General features: G+C 30.8%; 1 protein-coding gene across 2 annotated transcripts; it reads right to left on the bottom strand.

Annotated features, from left to right (window-relative positions):
- Positions 1 to 5,830: 5,830 nt before the first annotated feature.
- LOC123918755 (pentatricopeptide repeat-containing protein At2g41080) lies at positions 5,831 to 22,281 on the bottom strand. Of its 2 annotated transcripts, XM_045970902.1 has the most exons (3): positions 19,445 to 22,221; positions 18,994 to 19,305; positions 5,831 to 6,537 (listed from the first exon to the last, which is right to left on the bottom strand). In XM_045970902.1, the coding sequence occupies exon 1, from the start codon at positions 22,010 to 22,012 to the stop codon at positions 20,009 to 20,011; it is 2,004 nt and encodes a 667-aa protein (XP_045826858.1). In that variant the 5' UTR covers positions 22,013 to 22,221; the 3' UTR covers positions 5,831 to 6,537; positions 18,994 to 19,305; positions 19,445 to 20,008. The 2 variants fall into 2 exon arrangements, with proteins under 2 accessions (XP_045826858.1, XP_045826859.1); XM_045970903.1 differs by lacking the exon at positions 5,831 to 6,537 and having other exon boundaries at positions 18,582 to 19,305; positions 19,445 to 22,281.
- Between the last annotated feature and the right edge of the window lie 1,848 nt (positions 22,282 to 24,129).

The raw sequence follows: 24,129 nt of genomic DNA, 5'->3' as shown, positions 1-24,129 counted from the left end.
ACTTTTTTCAAAATATAAAAAGAGATTATAAGGAAGAACAATCGTATTAACTGTTAACAAAAGCTAATAATATGAGTTTATACTCCCTCCATCCCAAAATATAAGAACTCTTTGACCACTATACGTATGTCAATACATACTTTTGATTACGAATATCTTTAATTCTATACAGTAAAAATTATAGAAATTTGATATTTTAAAAATATACATCGAAACAAATCAAACAGGATCTTATATAATAATATTTACATTTATATATTTTTAGAAAAATACAATCAAAACAAGATATATAAATAGTGCATTTAGTCAAAGAATATCTTATAAAATAGGACGAAGGGAGTATATAACACAAAAAAACCATGGCAAGACTAAAAAAAGGTCAATAGGCTGGCATATATTAGCTACACATAGCAAGTCTCTAAGGAAATGTGTTAATTATTATTATTATTAACAAGATCGAGGATTAAGTAAGACTACTGAATTATTTTCATATCTTTCTGCCTTATACAACTGGTGAGTACACATAAGGATGGAATAGCCTATGTTGGGGTTTTGACTGGAGTAGAATTGTTTAAATTTAGACCAACAATTTGGAATACTATGGATTTTCTTTTGTTGTTTTACTAAGAATCCTATGGACTTTGTTGTCACCTATGTTTACAATAATTTTTGAGATACTTATAAAATCAGATACTCCTAATATCTATTTAAGAGACTAACTAGTTTAAATTTGTGGCAGGGGCAAATCCAAATGATTTGTAACCTAAACCATGTGTGTTGGTGCTAATTTTGTTAACCATTATTTGCGGAATTTTGTCTCATAGTAGTAACATATATTTGTGTAGCTGACCCTGCACATGACTTCCCATATTTCAAGAAATAACATCTCTAGCTTATCACACTCTCCCACACACACTTCTCCATTCATTCACCACAACACACAACCTAGTAGAAGAGTAGAATATGCTACATATATACATGTCTCTGCAGCTGGAACGTGATCACTTTCCACTACGATTAATAGATTACATTTAATTTCAACCTAACACTTGCACAGTTGCACTAGTGTGATTTTCAATTTCATTGTTTTTTTTATATGATTCTGCTTTTGGTAGATTAGTTTATAGGATTCTTAATGTGAAAGAATTAGGAGTTTTACATCGAGTATATCAAAATACTCAATGTGGTACTTAAGTCATGAGACTTACCTATCTATTGAATTAGTCTTTTTGATTGTGTTCTCTTCAGGTGCTTAAGTCATATCCATTGGTGCTTTTGTTGAGAGCCAAGTCACGGAAAAGTCTACCTATATGATGGATTAAGGTGTTCCACCGAACATTGACATGTGAGTGAAGTCGCCGAAAGGAGAGAGCTACCATCAGGTCAGTACCGATAAAGTGAAAATCGTTGTGGACGTCAATTATTAAAGGGCGTGGCAATGTTAAGAGTCTCCCATCAAGTATATCAAAGTGCTCGATATGGTACTTAACTAAGTCATGAAACTCTTCCACCTATTTAAACTTGTCTTTTGGGTTGTGTTCTCCTTATTGCTATAATGGATTAGAATTCTCATGTGAAAAGAAATGTGAAAATCTTGGCTATTAAAATAAAAAGAGGCCAAGGTTTTCGAATTTGTAGAATGAGAGAAAAATTGATTGATGGTTAAGATTGGAATCTTGAGAAAATATGAGAATAAAAATTGAGAGGATCCATGCATTTTCGAGAATACTACTTTCTCCGGTTTAAAATATTTTGACCTTTTTGCAAAATGAATTTGTCCTAAAATAATTGACCTTTTCAAAATTTGCAATACAATATTAATTTTTTTTTCCACTTCTATCATATAGTTAATACTGCTTACATTGTTCTTAATTCACTATTTTTCACTATGGTAATCGAAAATACGTACATCAATACTTATTAAATTTACTATTGTAAAAAGATATATATCATTCTTGTCTTTCATTTATACATTTATTTTAATACGTTTGAAAAAATTAAAAAAAGAAAAATACTAACTAGTTTTCCAAGGACATTAGTTAAAAAACTAAATATCATAAAAATTTGTATAATTTACTTTCTAAAAATATAAAAATGATTAAAAAATTACTTTCTTTTAAATTTTTTAACTAATATTTTAACAGTACTAATTTATAGTAGGATCCATTAAAAAAGTGCATGAGTCCTAGATCATGTTCTACTTTTTCTCTGACCATGAGTAAACATTGTTCCATATATAATGTTAAAAGAATAATCATTAATTAACTAAGTAACATGCCCATCTTCAGTGTTGACGACATTAATGTCAATGCAAATTGATAAAAGTACTACTATAGTAATTCATTAAATATTAGCAAGTGTCATTAAAATATTGTTTAAGGAGTTAAAAAAAAAAGGCAACTTTTGTATACAAATTTATATAACTAGCTAATACTTTAACAAATTGTCTATTTTAATTTTTAAGAGAAAATCTATTTTTATGGAGTATTTAATACAATATTGTTAAAACACTTGTCATCTTACACCTTACAAGTAATTCATATGAGCATAATTTATTCCACAAAAAAAAAAAAAGGAAAAAGGAAGTTCTTTAATATCCATTATTCTACTTATTCATTTTAAAATGTGAAATTCTATCTACTATTAATTGATGGCAAATATAGAAAAAAGAATTGGTCAAGGAAGAAAAATTAACTCACTAATAAACGTTACTAGAAAGAAAATATTGCAATATATATTTATTTTAGTAAAATTAACAACAACCTGATGATTTTAATTCATCTTGTGAATGATACATATTACATACCAATGAATGATCTTAAGTCATTTGGAAAAGGAAGTTCTTTCTAAGCCTCAAGGTTTTCTAGGACATTAACGAGCTTCTAAGACTCAACTCTCCTAAACTTAAAAAAAATCAATACTAACTAGCTACATACCACTTAATTATTCTAATTAATTAATAAATTACTATTGAGATTTCCCTGCAGCTACTTGAAGAACAGGACATGAAGTTGTTGGATTTGCCACAAACCTTGAAGAAAAAGCACAAAACTTATAATAGTAATCTTCATCCAATAAGCTTCCACAATCACTTGTGTCAAAATTCAATGAATAGCTTAAAGGGTCATAGTGACATTGAAACGAACCTTGTCTAATGCGGCTACGTGATCTCTTCAGTTTTTTCATAAGTTTTGTCACCAAACAACAACATATTGTTGATTTTGTAGCTTCAACAGATTTGGTTTCCATGGTGGTGGAAGATTCTTCTTTCATCTTCATGGTTGTGGAAATGGGAGAAGTTTTCTTTTCACAACCCATTGGCCACATATTTTGTTGAGTAGTGTAAGTAGCTTCAATCAATAGTATGCATGTGACTATGTAAAGGTTACTTAGTATTTATATAGGAAAAAATGTAAGGAATGTCTACATATAAATTTTAATATTTATAAGTGGCTCAATGTAAATTAGTATTTTAAAAATATTTAAAATTTAAATGATAATATTTCTCTGTTGTTTTTTTTTACTAAATACTTCACTATTTTGAAGTATAAATTAATAGTCATTTTTATTCTTACGATTGAGATGATAACTTAATTAAGATTGGTTTGATTAAAATAACGAAAAATAAAAATGAAACTCGCATCAAACTTTCATCAATCATGTCACTGTTTTAGCTGTAAAGAAAGAAATAGATTATGAATTTTACATATTGTCGATCATCTTTTTTTTTTCCAGAGTTCAGCCGCGAGGTAAGTAAAGCTTAACTAATAATTATTCTAATTGAGAATCGAATTCGGATTCTTCCGACCGATTCGTTCTAAAGAGACCTCATTAATCATTTGAGTCAAATATCTTGATCTATAATTTTAAATATTAATCGACAACCACTTATAAAAATAAGAACAATTTTTTTGATTATAAACAATTTTCTTGAAAACCAAAAGTTAATAATTAATAAAAAAGAAAAAATGAGTCCATTGTATCACTCACATAAAATAAAATACGAATACGAATACAAATCTTTTGATAACATTTCTCCATATATTAATGCAAATCTTTTGATAGATCTCAGAGAAAAGCAACAAAGATACTAATAATTAATATTGGGAACATATTTATAAAAGTTGGCTTGACTGAAATCTAGATCAGCCATGTGAGCACTATAATTAGCATAGAATTAAATATGTATAGATGAAATCAAGTGATATTTGATTTTGTTATAGTAAAAATGGTAACATTTGATTTTATAAAGATATTAATGATGGCCCCAACCTTACCAAGTGACGGCATAGCACAGAACAGAACAGAACAGGAGTATGTCATGTCCGGTTTCTGTTTTTACCTTTATTGGTTCATTTCCGTATTTCATTTTCAAAAGAGAGAATGTGATTTAGTATAATTTGAATAACATGTTTGGAGTATTAAGCGTGTGTTTGGTTCTGCGGCGGAGAGAATTGATTTTGGCAGAATTGATTCTGTAAAATTGATTCTGGCCAAAATTGATTTTAAGCTGAAGTGGTTTATGTTTGGATATATTCATGAAAAAGTGAGTTGAACAAAAAATTTGAGTGTAAAAATCAATTCTAGAATCAGAAGCTACGATTTCTAGCTTCAAGTAGAATCAATTCTGGAGGCAGAATCAATTCTACTTTTGAGAAACCAAACAAGTCAGAATCAATTCTACACGTCCAGAATCAATTCTGGATGCTCCAGAATTGAAACCAAACATACACTAAATAGATTAGATAGATTGTGGTGATGAGAATAGATTCTACCCAAGGTAAGGTTGAGGAGTTTATGATAGAGGGGACCATTTTTTTTTTGTAATTATTATGTTAGAGGTACAAAGATTTTATTATTTAATGATGACTATTTTTTAATGATTTTTTTTGGAAAAATAAGGTGAATTTTATTTTTTCAATTGAATTTTTTTATAGCAAAAAATTGAGTAAATTCTTTCAACTTATTTAAGAGATTTAAATTTCATAAAATTTGATCGGTTCATTGTAGATAAAGGGACAATTTTAACCCCTATACATTTGTAAAATATATTACATATAATTTTGATAATGTATGACACAAAAACACTTGATTATTGAGAATAATATATTTGAATGTGGAAGTTTGAAGTAATTTTGGGGTGAGAAAATTTCCCCCTTAAAAAAAAAAGCATGCATGGCTCTTTGGTGTGTGATTCAAATCCTTGCATCACTAATTTGGAACAGAACACAAGCTGTTAAATTACTGTATGCATGCCTTCATAAACTTTAGGAAAATAATCTATGGTCTTGTTAACAAATGCAATAAAGACATTATAGTTTTCAAACAAAGTAATGTTATTTTAACCGATACATTGAACTCAAGTGGTTAATAAGCTTTTCTTGGACGAATCGTTCAGGTGAATCCGAGCTCGATTCCTGATGAGAACAATTCTTGATCAGAGTTTACTTACCTCGAAACTGAACTCTAAATTACCAGGACCCCTTCTCTCGAGAATTAGAAGGTTAATTAAAAAAAATAATGCTATTTAAAATGTACAACTATCTTAGCCCCATATGCTCTAAGATTTTTCTTCATTCAAACCCTTCTCATTATAATTATATAAAATAAAAATAAAAACCCTTGCCCATATGTTTTGTAAATTTGAGTCCTTTTGTTTTCTTTCCTAATTTGATTCTTTTGAGTCTGTTTTTCTACCAGGAGCATAATGTATAACGGTAATTATTAACATTATTTATCATCATATGAAAAGAATAATCAGTAAATCAGTAATGCAATGCAATAAAATAAGCAGGAGGGTACAAAGAATATAGAGAATGGCACATGGTATGACAAAAGCATATTGCATAGCACTAATCAGTCAATGCACACAGAAATAATATAATGACTGCACTGCCTCGTTCATACAAAAATTATTACTCTATCGCATAAGCTAACAATACATTATTTTATTTTTTTTGAACAAGTACAATACATTATTAATCATTACAATTAAAGAACTAAATTCAGAAATATCATTGAGTGAATGAGTCGATGATGGATTGCATCCACAATACTTATGGAGTCGGTTTCAAAAATGACATTTGAGAGGCCTATACGTCCACGAGGTACCTGCCACTACAAACCGACCATCATGATCACGAACGCACAACCCCGAGCTTGTCTTTCCTTCCACATTGTGAAATCCCGCGTCAACATTACATTTAAACCAACCAAAATTCGGTTTATGCCACTGCGTCTGCTGCTGTTCCGTGGCAGAATTTGTGTAGCTCGATTTCGCATAATTTGAGCAGCTAGCCATTCCTCCCATAACCGCAAGGCTTTGTTACCAAGTTGCTGTGCTATTTCCTTCTCTCCATTCTATACCCAATTATTTCTATTACTCCATATAACCCATATCAACATAGCAATTTTCCCAGACACGTCTTTCTCTTCATGACAGCAAATATCAAAGATCACTTCCTTGACAGTGGTACTCTGTGCTGCAACCGTGACAGCAGGTTGGCATACACCCCTGTGCTTTCCCATGCTGCAATGCTGTGTGTACATTCAATAGTTTTAATAATAATTCTGACCCGAGAGATTAATCTCTACTCAATTCATCCCAATATACTGCAAATGATATTTTAGAAGAATCTAGATAAAATAATATATTAAATTCATCAGCTACTTTTTTTTCTTTCTTAACAGTATATGTGTAAAAAGGAAGAAGCACTTATAATAAAAATCAACAAAGTACTATGGCCTACGGGTCCTACTCACCATCTTAACTATCACCTTCAAACCTTCTTTTATATATTTTCTTGCATGAAACCTACTGATCCATTCCAGGGCCCTGATCAAGTAGCTTTTGAGTCCTAGATTCAGTTAATATTATTTTATTTCTCCATAGTAGGGCCAAGCGCAACCTACCTCTTCTATGATCGGTTTATCATTCACACACATGTGCAGCCAAAAAGTTGAATGGTGTTAATGATTAATTTGAACCAATTTTTTAACAACCGGACAGAAGGTCGAACCGTTAACCTCCAGTTTAAGGTTCAACCGGTCGGATCGGTTCAATTGTTATTAAACCGTTCATATAATTTTGAAGTCTGAACTTATTTTACTATAAAAAAATAAAAATAAAAAATCTTGTACTTGTTTTATATATGGAAATCTAAAGATTTTTTCCTTAAAAAAAATAAATCACATTGGTCTTTTTTAAAAATCAAACTTCTAAAGCCCAAATTTACTTATATATATATATATATATATATATAACACTGTTGGAACATGATGAAGAATTTGGAGGAAACTTGGTATTGAAATAAACACAAGTGTAAGAACCATGTATAGTGTGAATTGAAAAAAGACTCTTTGAGTCCCGCATTGGAAAGATCACACTACTTGGTAGTGTTTATATACCACTTTTGTAAGAAAGGGAGACCGCACACAATGTCGAATATCACACACGCGCGCCGCCGTCCGGCCGGCTCAGCTCGGTTCGGGACGGGCTTGGGTGATATATTAATTTTTTAATACTAAGAAAAAGAAATTTTTGAATTTAAATTTCTTTTAATGCGTGTCCCTTAATTCACACATGTTAAATACGTGGCCTATTCTTTTGCCCACGTTTTTTCGTTTGACTTAGCAATTTCAGCTCCTGAAAATCCTCTGATTTCAGCTCCCTACTTGCCTATATATAAATACCACTTCATTTCTTCAGTTTAAACTCACTTCTTTTTCTCTGCATTCTGAGAAAACTGCTTCTTTCTTACTCTCTATTTTTTTCTTCAAAAATTATTTTGTTGTTTCAATATTTGAACGGTTGTTGCCGTAGAATTGATATTCGTATATCAATTAGTGTGGTTCGAAATTTCGTACCATATTTGGTGTTATTCTGGCCGATACTACAGTGCAGTAGTTTATCGGTATTTATTTGAAAAACGGCTGTTTTATCCTGGGGACTTCGCGGTTGATATACTACAGTGCACTTCTTCGAGTAGTACCGCGAAACGTCTTAAAGAAAGCGACCTAGTACGCGACTCAGCCAATAATTTGTTTCGTTGCCAATTTTAGAAAAAATTCGTTTTCTGTTTTTTTTTTAAAAGTCAGTAAACCAGTTTATAACACACTAGTAACACAAACCCTAAAAAACTAAAATAGATGCACAGCACAGCCGCCTCCCCTGTTCTCTCTTCATGTCTGTGTTTTTACATGCCATTGTTATTGTTTTGTTGTTTCTTGTGTACCTCTGATTTCTTCTTCTTCTTCTCCGTCATCATTCCTTGTGTTCCATAAATAAACTTCCCTCTTTGTTCATGAAAAACTTGGAAGAAAATGGAAAAGTTAACGGTACATTTTTTTACACAGGAAAAGTTAATACTTAATAAAGATGGAAAAAATGAAAAAAAAGTAAGCATTTGTTTGAAACTGAAATAAAATAAAAAAAAAATATAGAAAATGTTTCGCTTCCATGTTTAGCGTTTCCCGGCCGGTTTTCTAGAACCGTGACCGGTTCACCGGTTTCGACGGTTCCCACCGGTTCACTCCGGTTCATAATGGTTTTTTACCGGTTTCACTGACTACCGGTTTTGGCCTTTCTTCCGGACCGGTGCTGTGTCCGGTTCATGGTCAAACCGGTCGAACCAGCCGGTCCGGTCCGGTTCTTAAAACATTGATTTGAACACATTATTATTGAGTATTTTTGTTTGGTAATACTATATTTTCATTTTATCTTAAAGAAAGGGACACTAGTTAGCATGACCTGATATTTGAAAAATGGTGTTGGGATGAGTGCTTAAATTGAGATAATGGAAGTGCCTGCACTGCATCTTATAATTTTCTTAAACAATGTCTAAGAACTCCTCTAAGCATCTTCAAAAAGGCAATGCATAAGTTGAGTGTAGATTTAAATAAATAATAAAATTAAAAAAAGCCCTTATGAATATTAGTTGCTGTAGATGGAGGAAAAGCAAATTTGAGTGAGAAAGCAGTGAAGGACAGTTAGTCAGTTACAAGTTACAACTATAAATTGAAGTGGACAATACTTTTTAGATTTCCATGCCCTTATGGTACTTACTTTAGGTCAGATATCGCACACTAGTCACATGGACATAGTGTATAAAGGATGCCATGGCACACGTGACATGAAACAGTCCACTAAGTGTTAAGTGCAGCTTTGATAACTCCTAATGATAATAATGATGCACATTATTGATTAGGACTACAAGGTCAAATTATAAATGTGATAGTTTAATATTTCTCCAAGATTGTTTTACCCTCTTAAGAATATTAGTATAAGGACAATCATGATAAACTGAAGTAACTGTTATGACAATAATCTCTACAACTACACAAGGGTAAATCAACTATTAGCAAAAAAAAATAGGTGTCAACCTCTAAGGTTGTCCACATAGGATCTGAGCTTTCATGTTTAGACAAAAATTTATCCTAATTTAGGCAATGTTTTCAAAATTGTTGATGGAGGGAAAAAAAAAAAGTGTGAAGAAATGATCAAAGGGCCACAAAATTGGGTCGAAAATGCAAGGCCTGTTGCATTTAGGCCCAAAACGAACGAAAAAAACAAAATGAGCTAGCAAGTAGTGTCACTTTCATTTCTCTTCCCACGTTGCTTTCTCTGTCTCTTTTCTTTTTCCTTCTTCACTAACCCATTTTGGTGAAAAAACCAAAAGCATGTTTTCAAATTTCAAATTCAAAAACTTCAATACAATCTTTATCTTTGTGACTCATCCTTTCTTTCTTCCATTGCATATACAAGATTCTCTCTCTTTTTTTTTTTCATCCCCCATCTCTCTCATAACAACAACTCACGCACAACAACAAAGCTGGTAATCTTCCTCCGTATCAAATCGGCACACCACCATCTCATCCTTTAATATGAAACCAAAAATGCCGACAACCATTGTTTTTCTGGTAACACTCTTAATATCTGGTTCTTTCATTTTTTAAATCCCTAATTTTCTTCAATTGTATTTCTAACCCTCTTTATCGTTTTTTTCAATTCTGAATTAGAGGCAAAAAATTGGTCTGAAACCCTAACAAATTAATCACGTCAATCAGGTGAGAGATATCTAAATATTTTTTTTTGTTTCTGTTATTGTTGTTTCAAATGAATTTTGATTCTATTTTTCTGTTTTCACTTAGATACATGGAGTAACTTTAATTTTGATTTCAAGCAAAATATCAATTGAAGCGGCTATGTATTGAAGTAACTTTGGTGATCTTTGGATTTTCATGAAGGAATGTTCAAAGGGCTTCTCAAAAAACAAGGTAGGTCTTTTGATTTTCTAAATCTAATGTTTAAATATTTTACTATAATAATGATTGTTTTTCTAACTCTATTGATTTCAATATTTGCTTTAATTGGTGTTCCTAATTTGTTTTCTAATTTCATTCAATATTTGCTTTATTGTTTTCTAATTTCCTAATTTGGATTTCTGTGTAAAAAAAAAAAAAAACTTTCCTTGGATTTCATGAGTTTTGATTATTTGTGTTTTTGTTGAAATTATTATTATTATTATTTTGGCTTTGGATTTCATGACTAATTAAATGCATGTTCAAATTGAGATTTCTTCCTTTCATGTATCTAAAGACACATGTTTATGCAATTTTCACTTTGACCTTGCAGCAAAGTTTGTAGTTACTGGGTTTTTTTTTTTTTTTTTTTGTAAATAAGTTTTTGATTGTTGGATAACCTCAGTTCCTAATTTTTCTCAATTGATAACAACCTCTTTTTAATTTGATTTCAAATTAACAACTAATATAAAATATCCTATCAATTAGTTGTTACTTATTTTACTTAAGTGGCAACCACTTTAATTAGTTGTTCTTGATGGCAACCACTTTATTATATATCAATGCATACAAAATAAAATCAATTAGCCATTTACCAATCCCTAATTTTATTCCATTCTCTTTTTTCGGCAAAAGACAACTAACAGTGATTTTGAATACAAAGAAAATCAATTGAAGCTGCAATGGAAGGAACCGCCATCAAGAAGGAAACACCGTCGGATCTGCTATTAGCAAGGACACATAGCAGGAATCAGTTCAAGTGATATTATTATTGTTAATGATTTTTTTTATGGTGTTTTGGTTTGATGGTGTGCTTTGTGACAGTTTTAGTTGATGTTAGTTTTATTGTTCTGATATTTATAAGCCTAAGAAAAATTAAGAACTCTCAATCTCTCATATTTACATGAAAAGAAAAATCTGGTATAAAAAAATGTCAACCAGCGAGAAATTCTTAGGTGAGTCCTCACCTAAGCATTAATGTTTAAGCACAACCAATAAAATTTTTACAACTCATTAATATATTATATAATTAAAAATAATTAAGAGAGTATTAATAAAATCAAATCTAGACCAAATCTGGAAAATAGGAAGAATAAAAAATAAATAAAATCATTAAATCAAAAAGTTTTTTTTTTTGCGCCAGATTAATTCAAACTTCTATTTTTTATTTTTCTGGTAAACCAATTGAAACTTCTACGATCTCTTCAATTTGAATGTGGTGGCTATGGCTATTCCCTCCCAATTTGTATGTGTTGTTTTCACCACCAACAAGGAAAAATAAGAAGAGAAAAGCTATATTTTTTTTTAGTCTTTATTTTTTGGAAATTTAAGGGCTATTCAAATTATTGTGATTCAATTTGATAAAAATAGCGGATTATTTCCATAAGTTAGCTTATAACGGATGAACTTATAGAAAATACCTTATAATCTATATATATAAGCTAGTTGATTCATTTTGCAGTATTTGGTAAAATTAACAGTTGAATTAATTTATAAATATGAAATAACATAAAAAAGAAATATATTGAATTAATATTTAATTTTTTCAAGTAAGCATTTTGGAAGAAAAATAATAAATTATAAGCAAATTGAATTAGTTTATCAAAATACGTGCATTTATCTAGTAAAAAAACTATAAGCTCATGAAAAAAATATGTAGACAGACAAATTTTTTATTAAGAGTTTTTGTCAAGAAAAATAGATAAATTTATTTAAAGTGAAATGGGCACAAAAAACGCTAAATTCACTAAAAAAGCACCAATACTAGCAGGTTACGAACTCTATTAATTATTTCCTTATTTTCTAGAATTGGTTTAGATTTGATTTTAGTAATACTCTATTAATTATTTAATATATTAATGAGTTGTAAAAATTTTATTGGTTGTGCCTAATCATTAATGCTTAGGTGATGACTCACCTAAGAATTTCTCGTCAACCAGCTTTGGATTATGAAAAAAGATGTTTCTCATTATTGTGTTTCATTCATTTTCGTATTTCATATCATTATATTTTATTCCTTCAATTTGTAATGATGTTGCTTCCTGCTCTACTTAGATCTTTGCTTTATTTTTTTGTTTTCATGTGCAATCAGAGGTTCTTGCTGTTCATCAAATTGAGGATAAATAAAGGTATGCCATGTTAACAATCAAAACAACTATCCATTTTCTTTCTAACGTGATGAGAATTTGCTTCATCTTTTCTCAAGGTTTTTTCGTTCCTTCCTGTTTATTTCGAAATATCTTATTTGAATTGAGGGGATGAAGACTATCAAATTGAGGGGTCAAGTTTATGAATTTCCATGGATTAGTTTTTTATGAAACTATATTTATATGAATTAGATTTGCTTGAATTAGTGTAATGAATATGAAAAAATATGATTATTTTTGGAATTTTTTTATTTTTTCCTGGTCAATTTTACAATTTTACTTTAGTTGCATACTTTTTTTTTTACTTTATGATTAATTATAGGATAAAGATTTATGAAAACTTTAATCCTTAGATTTCTAGGAATTTTGATTATGATGATGCAAAGTTTATTTCTATCACATGTAAAAGAAGTTGCATAAGATATTTTTCATCAATACTTTCATTGGTTGATTGGTTAGAACAATACTTGAATGAGTTAATTGGTTTGTGTGTTGAAACATAATGCTTTTAATAACACTAAGTAGTGTTGTGCTAATTTGAAGCTCTAATTTTTAACGACCAAAACACCTGTTTTAATGATATTGAATGAAAGGATGTATTTTTTTGGCAGACTTCACATTTTGACCTTGAACTCCTACTTTTGGTAATTCTTTCACAGTCAAACAAAAAATTTTGGCAAAGCTGAACACACAGTGTTGTGTCACTTTCAACTCTGCTTTTCTTCTTTTCTTTGTGCATCTTGACCATCCCATTTTGGTGAAAAACCAAAAGCTGTTACTTTGCAATCCTATTCTACAAGTTGTGACAAATGTTTTCAAAATTCAAATTTCAAAAATCCCTCCGAAGTTTAAAAAACAATGCTTACCTTTGTGACTCCTCTTTTTCTTCCTTTGTGATTCCTCTTTTGGACAATTTTTTGAATTGACCATTGAGAAACAATTGTTATCGTGTAATGTTGTAATGAGCCATATTTTTCGTAAGCCCAGTTTAATTCCCAACACAAACAAAAAAAATTGGCAAGGTCAGATCATTTTAATTTGCATATATTATAAGGATTCTCCCTCTTTTCTGTTTTTTTTGCCTCCTCCATCTCCAATAATAGGTGAGATGGGGTGCATTTCCATCCTCACTTTGGTTGATTAATGTCTTGAACACAATCAGGTGAGATCTATATAAATTTTTTTCCCTGTTCTTGCTTTTATTGTTGAACACAATCAGTTTTATTTCTTTTTTTTTTTATTTTGTATTTAAATGACAACACTGAATGTATTTTTATCTGATTATTTGTGTAAATTCAATTAATCACTCCATGTTTACATTCATTTTTACTTGAATTATGGTTTTTCCTTTAGGTGTCTGCGAAATGTACAAATGTGCCTGGATTGAAGCATTATTTTGGAAGAAGACCTGTTGGTTTACGAGCAAGGAGGCCTTTCATGCCTTCACCATTCTATCCACCACATGCTTATTGGTAAGCTATCATTAGAAGCTAAATAAACTACTTACCTAGAATTTGTTGTTACTTTTGTTTGTCTCTATCATCCATTTTGTAAGTTTTATGTCTTAAAAAGTAAATATGTTACTTTTTGTTTACATGGTGCTTCACATTGTGACTGTGATATTTGAAATTAGTGGATGAATTTGCTTCACATGTGTCTTTGTTGTGCCATAGAAAAAAGGAAAATAACAAAGTCAACAATTCAATTGTTTTGTAGTGATTAATATTAGTATGTTTGCTTGCATCCAGATTCACAACATATGTTGAATTTAGGTCCTTTGAGATATAATTGCAAGTTGCTTCAATTACATTTTATATTGTTATTGTTATTATGAGATTATATGTTTTCTCCTATATTGATTGATATTTTAGTTGTTAGTTTCATTGTTGGGTATATGGCTTGATTGAAGGTTTATGAAAGAATCCTACATCCATATGATATGACAAGATGATCAAGAGAATAGTTGAATGGTTGTTCCATATGCTCATAAGTAAGTAAGATGCATCTTATTTTTTAGTTTACTTTATTGATAGAATAGAGGTTCACCCAATTTATGGTATTTAAGCTTAATGTTATAGAATAATTCATTTTTTAGTATATAATGCTTGATTGAAGGTTTATAGGCTTCAACCGCAATGTAAGATTATAAGATAAATTTTGTGGAATGTTGTAAGGTTGCAAAGAATCTGCCATTTATTTGATGTAAGGCTTATTTTTTTATTTATTTTGAAGAAGCTAAATCATGTAAGGCTTATTGAAAAGGAATCAAATGTGCTTCTATTTGATCGGGAGTAGTATAATCTCTCATATACCTTACTTTGAAGGGTGTTTGGTAGTCTAAGATTTTGCTTTTAGTTTTATCATCACCAGCTCATTGTCTTCTATTATAATTTTGTCATCAACTATTTTTGACATGAGTGTGGAATGGTTGCAGGAAAGAGGTAAGATGAAGGGAGGTTACAAAGGGAGATAGCGCCAACACAAATTGTTACAGAACAATGAGATAATTTTGAGGATTATATTTAGTTTTATTATAGTGTGTAGTATTTCTTTGATTTTCCTTTCCATTACTTAATTTCATTTTATTATTACTACTACGTGCAAGAATTATAACTATAGAGGACATTAAGAGCATACCACTAGCCTATTGTTACTCCTACTGTCATGATAGAGATTGTATGGGAACTAGGCATTGAATCTTTTCTAGGCATGTGATCTATTTGTAATCTTTTTAGATATGATTTGTAGCATAACTAAAGTAGTTAATGATTATGTAAATCCAAATATTTTTCAATGATAAAGAAGTTTTTTTTTTTTTCCATACTTCTCTTTTTATATGTTGCTTTCCCTACAATGTTTTTGGGGATACTTTTAGTGAAAAAAATGAAAGCAAAGTGCTTGCACATTGAAAAACTTATGTAAATTACGGCATAGTTTTTTAAATAGGTGAAGTAGTGTAAAACAAATGAATTAAAATGAATTAAAACAAGAGACATATTAGTTTTGTGTTGTATATATAATTTTTTCAAAAACTTGGTATAAAAAGATGTGAAAAAGCTTTGATTTTTGAAAAAAGACATTAGTTTCTCATTATTATCATACAAATGTTATTTTATGACAATATAAATTTGAAGGTAAACGGAAATCTCCTAATATTGGGTTCCATTCATTAAATTTTTCTTGGTTCAAGAGATTTCATTTTGCTAACAACTTATATTTATCACATAACATTTACTCTTCACTCAAACTTGCAACATATATCCACATGAGCTTATGAACAATGTTGATAGTTATCTAACAAAATTTTAAGGGTAACTACAAAATACGTCATCTAAATGGAGAGGAAAAACAAAATGGACCAAACATAAATTTACCAATAATATTAGAGCATGAATTTCATATCACAAGGAAATGGAGTAATATTTCTCACTTAATTAGACTAACTACAATTTAGTAATTCTAACTTCTATGTATTAACGATTCACGACTTAAGAATTCCAATTTTAATGATAAAATAGTTCAATCTCATCTAACTCACGGGGACTGTATGATTTTATGTAGACTTTATCATACGCTCTATGTTTTGTGTATCCATTCAAGATTACATTAATTTTTTATGAAATTTATAATTTCATAATGTAACTGTGTAATATGATATATGTTTTACCATAAATAAATTTGAAATTTCGTATCTCTCAAAAATGCACGGGGACTGGATGATTTTATGTAGACTTTATCATATGCTCTATGTTTTGTGTATCCATTTTGTCTATCCATTCAAGATTACATTAATTTTTTAATTGAATTTATAATTTCATAATGTAACCGTGTAAACATAGATATATTTTTTACCATAAATAAATTTCAAATTTCGTATCTCTCAAAAATGCACGGGGACTGTATGATTTTATGTAGACATTATTATACGCTCTATGTTTTGTGTATCCATTTTTGTCTATCCATTCAAGATTACATTAATTTTTTAATTGAATTTATAATTTCATAATGTAACCGTGTAATATGATATATGTTTTACCATAAATAAATTTCAAATTTAGTATCTCTCAAAAATGCACGGGGACTGTATGATTTTATGTAGACTTTATCATACGCTCTATGTTTTGTGTATCCATTTGTCTATCCATTCAAGATTACATTAATTTTTTAATTGAATTTATAATTTCATAATGTAACCATGTAATATGATATATGTTTTACCATAAATAAATTTCAAATTTCGTATCTCTCAAAAATGCACGGGGACTGTATGATTTTATGTAGACATTATTATACGCTCTATGTTTTGTGTATCCATTTTTGTCTATCCATTCAAGATTGCATTAATTTTTTAATTGAATTTAAAATTTCATAATGTAACCGTGTAATATGACATATGTTTTACCATAAATAAATTTCAAATTTAGTATCTCTCAAAAATGCACGGGGACTGTATGATTTTATGTAGACTTTATCATACGCTCTATGTTTTGTGTATCCATTTGTGTATCCATTCAAGATTACATTAATTTTTTAATTGAATTTACAATTTCATAATGTAACCATGTAATATGATATATGTTTTACCATAAATATATTTCAAATTTCGTATCTCTCAAAAATGCACGGGGGCTGTATGATTTTATGTAGACTTTATTATACGCTCTATGTTTTGTGAGTCCATTTTTGTCTATCCATTCAAGATTACATTAATTTTTTAATTGAATTTATAATTTCATAATGTAACCGTGTAAACATAAATATATGTTTTACCATAAATAAATTTCAAATTTCGTATCTCTCAAAAATGCACGGGGACTTTATGATTTTATGTAGACATTATTATACGCTCTATGTTTTGTGTATCCATTTTTGTCTATCCATTCAAGATTACATTAATTTTTTAATTGAATTTATAATTTCATAATGTAACCGTGTAATATGATATATGTTTTACCATAAATAAATTTCAAATTTAGTATCTCTCAAAAATGCACGGGGGCTGTATGATTTTATGTAGACTTTATCCTACGCTCTATGTTTTGTGTGTCCATTTTTGTCTATCCATTCAACATTACATTAATTTTTTAATTGAATTTATAATTTCATAATGTAACCGTGTAATATGATATATCTTTTACCATAAATAAATTTCAAATTTCGTATCTCTCAAAAATGCACGGGGACTGTATGATTTTATTTAGACTTTATTATACGCTCTATGTTTTGTGTATCCATTTTTGTCTATCCATTCAATATTACATTAATTTTTTATGAAATTTATAAGTTCATAATGTAACCGTGTAATATGATATATGTTTTACCATAAATAAATTTCAAATTTCGTATCTCTAAAAAATGCACGGGGACTGTAAGATTTTATGTAGTCTTTACTCTTTATTATACGCTCTATGATTTGTGTATCCATTTTGTTTATCCATTAAATTTAATATTAATTTTCAAATTCTATATCTCTACAAACCGCACGGGGACTGTAAGATTTTATGCAGCCTTTATTATACGCTCTATGTTTTGTGTATCCATTTTGCGTATCCATTAAATTTAATATTAATTTTCAAATTTTATATATCTAAAAAATGCACTGGAGCTGTATGATTTTATGTAGCCTTTCTTATATTTTCCTTATTATATGGTTGTATTATGTTAATAATTAACATTTGTCTAATTGGTTATATTTAAAAAATCTTATGTCATTATTTAATCATATAATCTTGAGTGCTGTATTTAATTAGATAAATATTATCCCTCTAATCTAATGACAATGTCATATTATATTTAGTTTAATTTATAATGATATCGGGATATTATATGAAATTATTTATGTTTTAAGAACCATGTGATGTTTTATTATGGTGTGAACCATGTGTTGTTTTATTATATTTGGATTAGTATGAGTTTCAAGTTCTACTTTAAAAATCATGTGTTATATTATTGATTGACCTATGTCATTATTATTGTACTATTTCGTATTATTCGATTATTTTTAGGTCAATGTTTGATATCTTAATATTATGCCTAATTATTTATCATGGTACTACCAATTAAAATATATAACAAATGCTTGCCCGTGCGTTGCACGGGTCGAATATCTAGTAAGTAAACAACTGAGAACATGATTAAAGAAAGGCTGTAATGCCAATAACAAATGTGTAAATGCAACTATTGTACTGTTTATGTTTAAACATTTGATGTGAAAATTAGGGAAAGAACCATAAATTAGCATTCTGAAAATGTTCCATAAAATTAAGCAGAAAAGTGACAAGTCCAAAGGAAAATATTCAAATAGACTGGATGCAGATATTTGCAATATGAACAAGATACACCAGCCATTTAACTTGGGCGCATGCCATGCAATTAAGATGCGAGTTGATCAATGAAGCAAGAAAAGTTGACAAAGTTAGGGAATAAAAAAGAGAAGCGACCATTAAGTTTTCTGAGGCCATATATTTGTTGATTACCAAAAATTTTCAAATTCTACAGGTATATCAAAAATAAGGATTTCAATATAGAGTAAAAAGTTTAAGTAAACCTGGAATAGAACGATAAAAAGCATAGCGTGAATGTGAACGACTTGAGTTATTCATATGGCAGCGGCTTGTTCAAATCAACCATGTAAGAGGGAAAACTAGTTTTCAAAGTAGGATACTGAGATCAGTTTCTTGCCAGTTGCTCCCTCTTAAGCTTCCTTTTTTTTAAATCCATATTTTTGCCGAGTCTTTTAGTATCAAGTAATATGTAATGTCATCGAAGAACCTTCCAGCCCCAGTTATATAAACAACATCGTGCTTGTTTTCTCATCGTATAAAATGATTTTTCCATTTGTTTTCATAGTTTGGTATATCTACACAAATTTGCAGACATAACATTCAGAAGCATATACTTCAATAGATAAACTTACTTTGGTGAACAGCTAGCAAGTTAACATTCATATGAATATTATTAAAATTTGAACAATAAATTAGCTAAAAAAGAAGGCATACCTGATATGGCTGAATTAAGAATTCCATCTCCAATCAACATGTCCTTCATCCATTTTTTAGTTTTTGCAACAATTGCCCTTTCATGGAAGGTAGACTGACTATATATAGTAATGTTTTGTCACAACCGAGTGGAGTCCACATCATGTATGTTTCTCGGTGGTCATGCCCAGTTATCAGTAGTAATTTAATTACAGGGATACAACCACTCACTACTAACATGTTTCCTATGCATTTATCTAATAACCTCTCACTCAACTGTTATATGAGAACACAAAGTGAGGGTATCGATAAGTGATTTGATCTCAAAGTTATTGCAGGTACTCTATCCCCACCTTGCTCGTGAGAGTGATCAAGTCTTCTTGGAAACATCCGAGGTTCTTCCAAATTTTGAGTGTTCATTTAAATTTTTGCTGGACCGAGTTCTTCCAAATTTTGGCAACAACAATAAATGAGAAGGAAATTGATTAGCCGTGGAGCCATAGCAAGAACTTGATCATAGTATATCTTACTTGCAAGCGCTGCAAGATCTTGAAGGAGTTCCAAGATGGAAAGTAAGGAATAGAATTACCAATAATCTCCACAAGAACATACCCCATGTTTGAAATGGTGAAACCTGCTTGAATCTCGCACAATAATTTCTCTGTTTTTAATCTCTGATATGTACTTGATTGCAACATGACAGTCACCACAAACCCGCAAGTTTTTCATCACTCTTATTGGCTCTCCTTTTGGGATGGTCATTAAAGCAAAAGCAATAGCTATTTTCTCGCTGTGGTGTGTCAAGTTGTATTCTTTTTCCTCATTGTCCATGTCATGCAAGACAGCGCTAATATCAGGCACATAGCCCCGCATCTTCATTTCTGAAGTTAATTCTTCCATATACCGATTAATCTCCACAGACTTTGGGTGGGAATCATCACCCATATGGAACTGGTGAACCTGATTCTTCACTTCTACCCAGCTTATGCCTGGCTCTTTCTTCACCATCTTATCTTTCATGGCTCTCCTCACCTCAGAAACATTCTGCCACCTATTGGCTGAAGCATGAATACCAGCAAGTAGAACATATGAAGCTGAGTCTTGAGGATCAATCCTAAGAACTTCTTCAGCAACCCTTTTTGCCATTTCTTCATTCTTGTGGAGTTTACATGCAGATAATAATGTTTTCCATATAATTGCATCTTCTCTTACAGGCATGGATCTTATCATGGTCTCTGCCTCGTCTAAACAACCAGACCTGCCTAGTAGGTCAACCACACAAGTATAGTGTTCTAGTCTAGCCTCGAGTCCATACTTCTCTACCATCATGTCAAAGAAATCAAGCCCTTTATCCTTCAGTCCACAATGACTACAAGCATATAGCAAACTCAAGAACGTAACTTCATTTCCCGCCAAATTCTTCTGCTCCATATCATTGAATAGCTTGATGGCTTTTTCCCCTTGACCATGAAACCCATAAGCCGCAATCATTGAGCTCCATAATACAACATCTCGCTCTTCACATTCAGAAAATGCTTTGACGGAATCTTGCAAACTTCCACATTTAGAGTACATACTAACCAATGAACTAATTACACAAACTACAGAACTAGCTCCTGCTTTGATTGCTTCAGCGTGAATCTGCTTCCCTTGACAAAGGGTGGCTAACTCCGAACATGAACTGATAACACTCACAAAAGTAATCCTATCAGGTCTAAATCCTGCCATTTTCATCATACAGTAATGATCCAGAACTCCCTCAAAGTACCTACTTTGAGCTTTCCCAGCCATAAGTGTATTCCAAGCAACCAAATTACAATTCGGCATCCATCTGATAATTCTCTCCCCGTCACGCAAGCTTCCAGCTTTCATATACATATGAGCCAAAGAGCATCCAACAACCGAATTAAACTCAAACCCACATTTCACAACATAAGCATGAACTTGTTGCCCTGCAAACAAAGCTCTCAAATGTGCACATCCCCTAAGCACACTACCAAATGAATACTCATCCGGAACAAAACCCAGCCCATTCATCCTCGAAAAAAATAACAAAGACTCTTCATTTGCTCCAAACTTGATCAACCCAGTAACCATCGCATTCCACGTAGCAACATTCCTCTCAGCCATTTCATCAAACAACATCTTGGCATTCTCAGTCTTCCCCATTTCAAGATATGCCTTGATCATAATATTACACGACATAATGTTCCTCCTCGGCATTTGATCAAACAGTTTAACAGCAGCATGAAGCTCACCAAATTTTGAGTAGAGATTAAGAATGTGATTGGAAATAAACTTGTCTGAGGAACACCCAGAAGTGAAAATCAAAGAATGAAGCTGTTTTCCTAAAGAAAGAGAGTTTGTACGAATACATGATTGGATGAGAATTGAGAACAAACGTGGTTCTGTCCATATCTTGAATATGAAGCTTTCGAAGGCTTCTTTTATGTGCCCTTTGGAACACAATGAAGTAAGTTGTTGTTTTGTATCAGAAAAGTTGTCATTTTGCAAATGGGGTTTGAAGGAAATAGAGGAGAAGGAAGAAACACGACAGAAACTGGTACGAGGTAATCTAAACCTGGCCATAGATGAAATGTAACATGGTACGATAAAATGTATCGGCTTTGAAAAGTAAAAAACGGCGCCGCAATTGTGATTAACAAGCTTAATCTGAAGTATTGAGAACAAACAGCAAAGAAGAGTGCGAAGGAGAAGCGAGAGATCAATAACGAACGAAGACGAATAGGAATTGTGCTATGTGAAGGGTTTAGGGGATTAGGGGTTTAGCTTTTTTTTATTTTTTATTTTTATTTTAAGAGCATTCTTGTTTTCGTGGTATCTTAATTTTAACATTTGATCTTAGAAATACTCTGTCCGTTCCAAATTATAAAAAAAAATGCAAAAATCATATCTATTACTTAGGATTTGAAAAAAGTTAAAAGTTGTTGTTTTTTATAGTAATAGGGTTAAAAGATATATTTGATAATATATTATTATTTTTTCTAAAATATAGAAACTGTTTTTTTACTGTAACTTTTAGAAATTGTTGTTTGGTCTAACTTCTTACTTTTAAGTAAAAAGAAGAAAAAAAGGTGTTAGGTCAAACGGACCCTTAATATATTAAAATCGATTACCAGCAAAAAAAAAAAAAAGAGAAAGAGAAGATTAAAGTGATTCTAATTGACGTGATTATTTTATTTTCCTTTTAATTTTGTCAATCACTCAATCGTTCTTCACATTTATCATATAATTTTGTTGTGTATGTTTATTTTTGTTTTCTCACTTGTAAAATTTTCTAATACTTTCCTTCACTTTCTTTATCTTTTCAAAAATTTACACCGATATGTCAAAGATCATTAATCCTCTATTATTATTATTCACATCATTATACGGTGTGTGTATGTAGTAAAGGTGAGGAATTCATCGGCATACTAGAATTGATATTAAATGAAGCTTTGAATGAGAGAGAATTAGATTACTCCAGTTGTATCATTTGGGTCTACAGGATTCAAATACTATATAGGTTCAGTGTGTTGGGTAGTGGTTGCGAAGGTACCCGCAAAAGATATCACCATTTTGATGCTCAAGTTAGTATCACTATTTTATTTAATTAATTGACTTAGCAGTTGGCCGTCGTGCACGAAAGTCATTTTTCAGCTCATATGACTCGTTTGTGTTTGGGTTGTGTGGAATGAAAGAACCCATCGCTTGTTCAACAACTCAGCAAAGACTTTACCTCAATTATTGGACAAGGTCAAAACATACTCATTTTTTGTGGTTGAAGACGACGAATGAATCTATGATAGCAAACTTACATGGTTGGTGGTCGAGCCATTTGTTATGTTTGGACATCTACTAATTTTGTACTTTTTGGTGTTCATTTGACTGATATTTTTGTATAACTCTCGTAGTCACTTTCGGTACATCTTATGCTGATAATACTACTCGATTCCTGATTTTTGTATATATAATCCATTTTTGTCTATTAAAAAAATATATTATGAATTATATTTGGCTTAAATGCAGTTTTACCCCCCCTATTTTAAAATGCGGAATTTTACCCCCCCCCCCCCTATTTTATAATTTGTTGGATTTTGCCCCCCACCAAAATTTTGCACAAAATCTGCTTCTGAGCCTCAAGTTCAAAGCTTCGCACAGAACTCAATTTGGATCAATAATTCACCAAACTGGTACCGAAACGACCGCAATCGAGTTAGTTTTCCACAGAATCAAACTCCACTAAATTTGGAGTTACAGAGAGAGATTAATTACTGTTTTAGTGAAGGTCTGTTCAAAATTGATCAAAATTGAGTTGTGTGCGAAGCTTTAAAGTTGTGACTCGAAAGCAGAATTTTAGGGGGGGCAAAATCCAACAAATTATAAAACAGGGGGGGTAAAAGTCCGCGTTTTAAAACAGGGGGGGTAAAATTCCGATTTAATCAAAACAGGGGGCAAAACTGCATTTAAGCCATTATATTTTATATCAAACATTATTTTACCATTATTATCATAAATGAAAGCAAATTATCATAAACATTATTTTATCGTGTTTGGGGCCGGAACAAACAGATTGATATTGATCGTCCATCAGAATTAAATTACAGCCACAAGGTAGGAAGGACAAATGAGTTGGACATGCCAAATTCTATCCAAAGAAATAAGGAGAGTAAAATGGGGTCACATGTGAGTAGAATATTTTTGAT

This window comes from Trifolium pratense, linkage group LG3, assembly GCF_020283565.1.
Source record: "Trifolium pratense cultivar HEN17-A07 linkage group LG3, ARS_RC_1.1, whole genome shotgun sequence".
Lineage (NCBI taxonomy): Eukaryota > Viridiplantae > Streptophyta > Magnoliopsida > Fabales > Fabaceae > Trifolium > Trifolium pratense.
Note: the sequence above shows the minus strand (reverse complement) of the source record. Positions and strands in the feature narration are given on the sequence as shown.

Bases quoted from the DNA above. Each gene is read 5' to 3' on its own strand.
- LOC123918755 (XM_045970903.1), bottom strand. From the start codon at position 22,012: ATGGCCAGGTTTAGATTACCTCGTACCAGTTTCTGTCGTGTTTCTTCC.